This window comes from Drosophila novamexicana, unplaced genomic scaffold (assembly GCF_003285875.2).
Source record: "Drosophila novamexicana strain 15010-1031.04,08,12 unplaced genomic scaffold, DnovRS2.1 tig00000434-arrow-pilon, whole genome shotgun sequence".
NCBI classification, from domain to species: domain Eukaryota; kingdom Metazoa; phylum Arthropoda; class Insecta; order Diptera; family Drosophilidae; genus Drosophila; species Drosophila novamexicana.
This window is the reverse complement of record NW_020824802.1, coordinates 2,850,280-2,859,359: the sequence shown is the minus strand read 5'-3', so window position 1 is coordinate 2,859,359 and position 9,080 is coordinate 2,850,280. Positions and strand designations below refer to the sequence as shown.

General features: G+C 37.0%; 1 protein-coding gene across 1 annotated transcript in view; it reads left to right on the top strand.

Moving 5' to 3' along the window:
- Positions 1–2,459: 2,459 nt before the first annotated feature.
- LOC115760413 (putative uncharacterized protein DDB_G0283779) overlaps positions 2,460–9,080 on the top strand; it is a 30,146-nt gene continuing 23,525 nt past the window's right edge. Inside the window, exon 1 of the mRNA XM_030701717.1 lies at positions 2,460–2,764. Coding sequence (XP_030557577.1) covers positions 2,491–2,764 — 274 coding nt within the window. The 5' untranslated portion in view covers positions 2,460–2,490. The remainder of the gene's footprint in view (positions 2,765–9,080) is intronic.

Genomic DNA, 9,080 nt, shown 5'->3' with positions numbered 1-9,080 from the left:
CTTGTGCGATAGAACGGCATCGCTGCTTTTTCTTATTCCCTCGCACTATTTCCACAAATTCAATTTTTCTCAAAAGTCGGTGGCTTTCTTACCTTTTGAAGCTATGAGTAATAGGAAATAATGAAAGGGTTTGCCACGTCGTTGCGAAATTCTTGCATATTAGCTCGTTATCGTTGGTAAGGGTACCTAAGGGTGGCCATGTATGCACGCATGGTTGCCTGCCTGCCTGTCCCTTGCAAATTTGACAATAATTTCAAGATTGAAGGTTTTTTTTATTTCTGAATTTCAGACTCTAAAAAAACACACACACAAATGCGTGTGAATGGGCAGATCATGGGCGCAAATGAAAATTCATTGTTGGCACGCCTCTGAAGCGCACCATTTTTTGTTATGATTTCGGGTTTGAATTGATGAATGATGATGATGAGCAAAATCGAAAGTGACAAGCAACAGAATCAACGACAACAGCCGGGAAACAATTTTAAATTTAACAACAACAACAGAAGCAACTTAACAGATGACACGAACGAGTAAACCAAAGACAGCCTGCGCGATGACCAGCACCGGCACCGCCTGAGCCAATAGGCAAACGTTGGACTGGAAGAAGCTGCTCCCGTTGAGCAAAGGGATGCGTCAGCCTGCAAGAGGCCTTAGAGGTGTACCCCAACGATGGACGGAGAGGCGACTAGTCAAGGAAATGATTCAGTTAGCCAAAGATGAATCAGACCGACAACGCTACACAGAGCGTCTTCAACACCTAGATCAGCAGCTTCGCGTTGGTGCGAAACAACGCAAACGGGCTGCATAACTGCGAATGTCCCAATTTGCTTTAACATTAAGTTCTAATTTCAAGCCTATGTGGGAAACCGATTAGCTTTCGACTAACAAATGTGGTTGGAGAAATGAAATGAGAAATGAATTATAAACCGAAATTTGAGCCAACCACATTCTATAACAACTAATATTTTCATGTCTCTGGCTCTGGGTATCTATATACTCAGCTGCAATAAAGCCAATGATAAAATAAAGAAAAATAAAATATCTTTTCATAAAAATTATCGCCTAAAATTCTATTTATGATTTTCAAAGAAGAAATCATATTTCTTTCTTTACGTAATCCCACAATTAAAAATTAAGAAAAATACAAATTTTCAATAGAAAACCTTACTCTTTCTTTCATGAAGGAAAAAAAAATTTTTTTTTCTCATTGAATATATATATAAAAACAATTAAAGTACATCTTGGGATGGTTGAGTGATTCTATTAAGGCAAAAGACAATACTGCCAACGTTGTAAACAACGTCAAGATAATTGATCACACATACGATATAAAATTGTTGGGAATACTGTTAATAATTATCAAGATAGTGTCAGTTTTACAATTTCTGCTTACAATCTATGTTAAGCATAATAAAATTATTAAGAAAAGATACATTAGTAGGGCAAATAATTTAGATAAGATTTTAAAATGAATAAGGAAACAATGTCTGTAGCCCACTTATACACTGTTATAAAGAAGAAATGGCAATGATACGTTCAACATTACCATATTTCAGGGTAAAATTAACAGAAAAAGAAGACCCATATTTAGGTGTAGCAACTACATGGTTAGTACGCTTACAAAAGTAAGAAAAGTCCAGTAAAAGAATGGAATTGAACGAAATTGCGAAACATATCGACGCATTTCGTTACAAATTTGATAAATCGTACAAATGCATCAATAAAGATGCAGTTATAAAAGCGGAAACACTAAAAAACCATATAGAAATATTAATAAGGGAATACAATAATATAGTTACCTTAGTAAATAGATATGAAAATAAATTCACATCTGAGCACAATAGTGAATGTTTAAGGGTAATAAATCCCTAAACACAAGATTGATTGCTGTCACCAATAGGCGACATATTCAGATAAACGTGCCAGAAAGTCTAAATCAATTGGCGTAGTTTGATCCCGACCAATTAAAAGAATTAAACGAATCAATTCAACCATGAGACGCTGAATCTGATACTGACATTGAAACACTAGAAGAAAGCGATCCAATCGAAACCAAACAATGGCACAAACAGTTGTAGAATTTATCAAGCTAGCCACATCTCTGGTACCAGTTTTCTAGATTCTTTAAATCTATTAGAAACTTTCAAAGGCACACATGAGCTAACAGCCATAAGCCTTATAAAAACAAAGCTAAAAGGCCATGCGAGAAATTTAATAAGTAATGAGCAGACAATTGCTGCAATCATCACGCAACTGTCAATTGCAGTAAAAGGAGAATCGGTAGAAGTTGTATCTGCTTAGCTTCTAAATCTGCAACAGAAAAATAAAACGGCTAACCAATACACCCAAGAGGTGGAAAAACTGGCAAAGGCCCTTGAAGGCGCCTATATCAGTGAAGATCTAAGCCAATCACTTGCAAACAAATACAGCACTACAACAGCTGTAAAAGATATGACCCAAAATTGTTCAATTGATAAGTTAAAACTTATCATGCAGGCAGGCACATTCACAAATATGAATAATGCCGATTCCAAATTTATTAATAGTTGCACGGAGATAACAGGTCAAAGTAACACTGTCCTGTATTATCGACGAGGTGTAAACAACAATAATAGAGGAGGCCGAGGTTATAATCGTGGCAGAAATTACAACCACAACAATTACAACCGAGGCGGTAACAACAACAACAACAACAATAATTACAATAACCGTGGAGGAAGACGAGGCCAAAATCGAGGAAGAGGCCGAGGTAATTCCAACCAAGGTAATATTAATAACAATGTGAGAGTGGCGCAAAATGCGTCGGAAAACTCTCAGGACCCTTTAGGAAACAACCAGTAAATGCAAAGGTTCATTCCATCAATTACAGTCTTTAATATATTTGTCACATTTTATAATAAAATAAACTCACATTCCTAATATATAGTGATGCAGATATGTCACTTTTAAAAATAAACCTAGGTAATTTAAAAATTCAAGAAGAAAAAATTATTAACATCCAAGGCATAGGCCAAGGTGTAATAAAATCTCGAGGAACAACTTCAATAGAACTACAATCAACAAAATATATTATTCCACACGAAATTCATTTAGTGGATTCCGATTTTTCAATACCGTGTGATGGAATAATAGGCATTGATTTTATTAAAAATTAAATTGTCAATTAGATTTCAAAACAAGTGAAGACTGGTAATATATAGTGCAGGCAACAATACAGTTCTTATGCCAGCCAGATCCCAAGTAATTCGAAAAATATACATTAATACTGTAAATGATTATATATTTGTTTCTAATCAAGAAATACATAATGGAATTTATGTTGCAAATACAATAGCAACATCCAAACATGTATGCATTCTCGTTCTAGACACAACTAATTTCGACCAATTGGTCAAAGTAAACAAAATCATATATGAAAATTTAACAGATTATGTCATTCAAAACACTAATCTAGAAAATAGAAGCGAACAAGTACTTTCAAAATTAAAGAAAAATTTTCCAGAACAATTCAAAAGTCTACTAACAGAACAATGCGCCAAGTATAGTGATGTGTTCGGACTGGAAACCGAACCAATAGCGACAATTAATATTTATAAACAAACATTAAGACTTAAAGATGATGAACCCATTTATATTAAAAACTACAGAAGCCACGTCGAAGAAATTTAAAAATAAGTAGGGAAAATCATAAATGAAAAAATCGTAGAACCATCACTCCCCAGAATGGATGATATTCTAGACCAACTGGGCAGAGCTAAATACTTTTCATGCCTTGACTTAATGTCAGGTTTCCACCAGTTCTCGGGCTTAGAACCCTCTCAGGCATTCCTTTATATGGATGACTTAATGGTGACAGGATGTTCCGAAAAACACATGATTAAAAACATAACTGATGTTTTTAATGTATGCAGGACATATAACCTAAAGTTGCTTCCAAAAAAATGTTCATTTTTCATGCATGAAGTGACATTCTTAAGTGACAAATGCACTGACAAAAGAGTATTGCCTGATGACAAAAAATTTGACGTCATCAAAAACTATCCTGTCCCTCATGATGCGGACAGCGCGAGACAATTTGTAGCATTCTGCAATTATTATTGTCGATTTATAAAAAGCTTCGCCGATTATTCACGGCACATAAATAGATTATGTAAAAAGAATGTTCCTTTTGAATGGTCAAGTGAATGCCAAAACGCATTCCAATACCTTAGAGAAAAACTTATGCACCCCACATTATTACAATATCCCGATTTTCGCAACGAATTTTGCATTATAATAGATGCTAGTAAACAAGCTTGCGGAGCGGTTCTAACTCAGAACCGTAACGGAATTCAGATCCCAATAGCTTATGCATCTCGTTCATTTTAAAAAGGGGAAAGCAATAAGAGCACAACAGAACAAGAGTTAGCGGCAATTCATTGGGCAATTACCCATTTTAGACCATATATTTATGGCAAACACTTTACTATTAAAACGGATTACAGACCATTGACATATCATTTTTCTATGACTTATCCCAGTTCGAAATTAACTCGCATGCGGCTAGAGCTCGAAGAATACGACTTCACAGTAGAATACCTAAAGGGGAAAGATAATTTCGTAGCAGACGCACTTTCGCGTATTAATATAAAAGAACTCAAAGATATGCAACATAAAGTCCTGAAAGTCAGTACCAGGCGAAAAAGTAGGCAAAATAAAAACTGTACAGTAGAAAATTATGAACTTCTGCCAAGGCAAAGTCATAAAAACGTATCTAAGCCCAACGTACTTGAAGTCATTAGAAATGATAAAGTACGAAAAGTAGTGACCTTGTGCATAACAGAATCTAAATATTTATTTAAACATGGAAATAATATTATCGCAAGAATTGAGGTTAGCGATTTATATACTAATGGAATCCTCGACTTAGGTCAGTTCTTCCAAAGGCTTGAAACAGAAGCCGGTGTATTAAAAATCAGCCAACTCAAAGTGGCACCGAGCGAAAAGATTTTTGAATCAGTTTCAATAGATTCTTTTAAAAACATGGGCAATAAAATATTAAAATCTTTAAGAGTAGCGCTACTCCAGCCGGTGACCCAAATAAACGATGAAAAACAGATACAACAAATACTGTCTATATACCATGACGACCCAATTCAAGGAGGTCATAGTGGCATAACAAGAACGCTAGCGGAAATAAAAAGACACTACTACTGGAAAAATATGACACGTTACATAAAAGAGTACGTACGTAGATGTCAAAAATGCGAAATGTCTAAAACAAAGACGCACACAAAAACTCATTTGACTCTCACAGAAACACCTGTGAATGCTTTTGATATAGTGATAGTGGATACAGTTGGTCCGCTACCTAAATCGGAAAATGGCAATGAATACATAGTCACATTAATATTTGACCTTACAAAATATTTAGTAGCCATTCCAATAAAACACAAAGGCGCAAATAATGTCGCAAAAGCAAAATTCGAAAATTTGATACTCAAGTTTGGTCCAATAGAGACGTTCATCTTGGACATGGGAACAGAGTATAAAAACCAGATTTTAACTGATTCATGCAAGTATATGAAGATCAAGAATCTCACCTCTACTGCATATCATCATCAAACATTAGGAACAATAGAGCGAAGTCATCGAACATTTAATGAATACATTCGTTCATACATCTCTGCAGATAAGGCCGATTGGGATGTTTGGATACAATATTTCACTTATTGTTTCAATACAACACCCTCGGTAGCACATAATTATTGTCCATACGAACTAGTTTTTGGCAGACTACCAAAACAGTTCATTGATTTTAATAATATAGATAAGATATATCCCCTATATAATCTAGATGATTATGCTAAGGAAGTAAAGTTTAGATTAGAAAACGCGTATAAGAGAGCTCGTATTATGTTAGAAAAACATAAGGTTACAAATAAGAAATACAAAGATAAGAACATTAATAATTTTACAATAGAAATAAGAGACCAAGTTTTGTTAAAAAACGAAACTGGTCATAAACTAGAATCAGTATATACAGGCCCATTTGAGGTAATTAGTATAGAGGATAATAATAACATAATAATAAGAAATGAGAAAAAGAAGAATCAGAAAGTAAATAAAGACAGACTAAAAAAATTCAACCCAACACAACAATAGAGTTTATGAAATCGTTCAAATTAAATTATCCAGTCAACAATAAATAATCCAAAATATAATAAATATATATATACATATATCAGTAATTTTTTTATTTCAAATATATAAATAATTACAAAAAAAATTTTTTTTTAATAATATATATACATTATATAATTTAAATATAATTTTTAATAATTACACAATATAATATTAAATAACTACATAATAATATTTCATTATTTCTCAAAAAAGGGAGGTGTAGCATGTTACATGCAAATAAGCATATGCCCACAATATTGCAGTATATACAATATGTTAAGTGGTCATATGCTCAATCTCAAAGTTAGAGTCTCAAGCGCATTGTTTACAAAATACAACTACCGCCAAGTGCCGTAATATGATCAGCCACTTATATGTGGACTGGCCTGCAGCGTGAGATCTGCAGCGTAAGCACTATGACGGTTTGACCGTTCGGTCCCAAGCGCATTTCAATGTATATGCCTTCTGCATGTACATATAACAACATATATACAAATACATATGGTATGCTATGTACTCCCGTTCCGCCGATGCTTTGCGCGGCAGAACTCCAAACTATATTATGTACTTTAGGCTAAGTCCATTTTAAATAAAGAGACACGATTTATTCTGAATCTGACAAACAAGCGAACCAGACTTTATATTCCTTACAGAATAGCGGACAGTTATGCAATGCCCCTGTAATTTCGTATATCAGACTTCCCACCTTTCTTGTGAAGAGGAATGATATAAGATTCTTTCCAAAGAGATGGAAAGACAGAAGTTTCAAGGGATAGATTAAAAAGCTTTAGCAATGGATAAAGAAGGGCAGAACTACACTTCTTGAGTAGACAACTAGGAATATTGTCCGGCCCAGGAGAGTAAGAAGACTTTAAAGAGTTTATAGCTAATAGGAGAGAGGAGTGTGAAATAATGAGAGGAGGTATAGAACTAGCGGAAGAAATAGTATAAGGGTAAGAATTAGTATTAGGACAGACTGAAGAGTTAGTTGATTGGAAAAAATTAGCAAAGAGGTTAGCAGAATCAGTGTCATTGCTAGCTTTATCCAAGCCAAGAAAAAAGAAGATGGCAAACTTGAAGATTTACGCTTCAAGTTTACAAAATTATAAAACTGTCTCGGATTTTGGGCAAATTGCCCTTTACAACGAGTTAGATAATTCTCATAGCATTGAGAATTAAGAAGAAAGAAGTTCGACTTGGCTATGGAATATTTAGCCAAGTCTGTACACATACGGACGGATGGACGGACGGACGGACGGACGGACAGACAGACGGACATGGCTAGATCGACTCGGCTATTGGTGCTGATCAAGAATATATATACTTTATGGGATCGGAGATGCTTCCTTCTGCCTGTTACATACATTTGGATTTTGCACAAATACAATATACCCTTAAACCCATTTTTAATGGGTTCAGGGTATAAAAAATAGTTCCCTTGGCAGGTTTAGAACTCGCAATTACAATGTTTTTGATAGAATTCGAAGCAGACGCGCATGAATGTGTGTGTGTACATGTATACAGAAATTCCTGGCATTTCCACCGCAAGCACATGCGCAGTCAAAATACCGAAAAACAAAACAAAACCCGATCTTCAACAAATTAGTAGGTGGCGATAGGTATAAGATGAAAGATACTTGACTGTCGCGTGCAATTTGAACACTGCAAGGTTAACGCCTGGCCATGTTTCTCCGATAGAGACAGCGTAATGCAACATCCCCTCCCCTGTTAAGGCCCTGTTTCACTCACATCCTGGCTAGTTTAGCCACGGGGCCAGTCATCTGTCGCACTCGATTGCCATCCGCCACGCGAACGCTGGCTCGTCGAGGCACTCCATCTGGTCCAGGGTAGAGTTCCTCAACGGTGCCCTTTCGCCACTCCCTGCGTGGCACGCCATCACAATGGCGTATTGACTCAACGCGCGAACACCATTTCACGCGTCGCACAAGTGTAGGCAAGTACTCCAGGACCCACCGCTTTCAAAAACGGTCTCGAAATAGCCGCGCTATGCGCCAGTGCTTCTTTGTGGCGCATCTCTCGTTCGGGGGCTCGTGGATAGTGGCTGTGTCAGGCAGATTGGCTACTCCCTTGAGTAGGTCGTTCGGTGTTAGTGGGGCTTCCTGGTCCACAGACACCGGCAAGTGGTTAAGCGGGCGCGAATTCACAACAGTCTCAGCCTCAATCAGGCAACTCTCCAATACGTGTTGCTTTGGTGCCATCTCCTTTACTGTGTGGCGTAGCACTCTCTTTACACACCCATCCTTTCCAAGGCTCCCCCTTCGGATGGGTTCGCTGGGCAGTTAAAGATCCATTCAATGCCTCTAGAAGATAGCTCACTCTGAATCTTCTCCGGCTCGAATACATCTATGAGCCTTTTGGCTTTTCTGTTGGCCCCAACAAAGTTCCCTCCGTTGTCACTGCGCAACCTCAGTACAGGCCCGCGATGGCAAAGAAAGTTCCTGATCAAGATTATGCAGGAATTAGTTGACAGTTCATGTGCCAACTCCAAATGTATGGCCCTTGTTGTCAGACACGTAAACAAGGCAACCCATCTCTTTTTTTTTCGACGTCCGATCGTCACAAGGAGTGGTCTAAAGTAGTCTAGACCCTGCGCTGCGCTCTATGTAGCTTGTACACACTACATCCAGATATTACTGTACGCAACAGTCGACGCAGTTTTGTTATCCAAAATCTGGTCCTGATATCGCCTATCGTTGCATCCACATTTTGATGCTTTATTTTCACTTAGTAGTGATACACAAATGTTTGGCCATCTAACCATCGTGACCGTTGGCTAAGGTCTACGTGGCAATGCGGCCTCCTTTCGTCGTCTGCTGCATTTTCAGCAGTAGGTACCCATCTCCATTGGGGAACATTTGTTGACTCCAAAATTTCTCCTATCCAACGCAGTACTG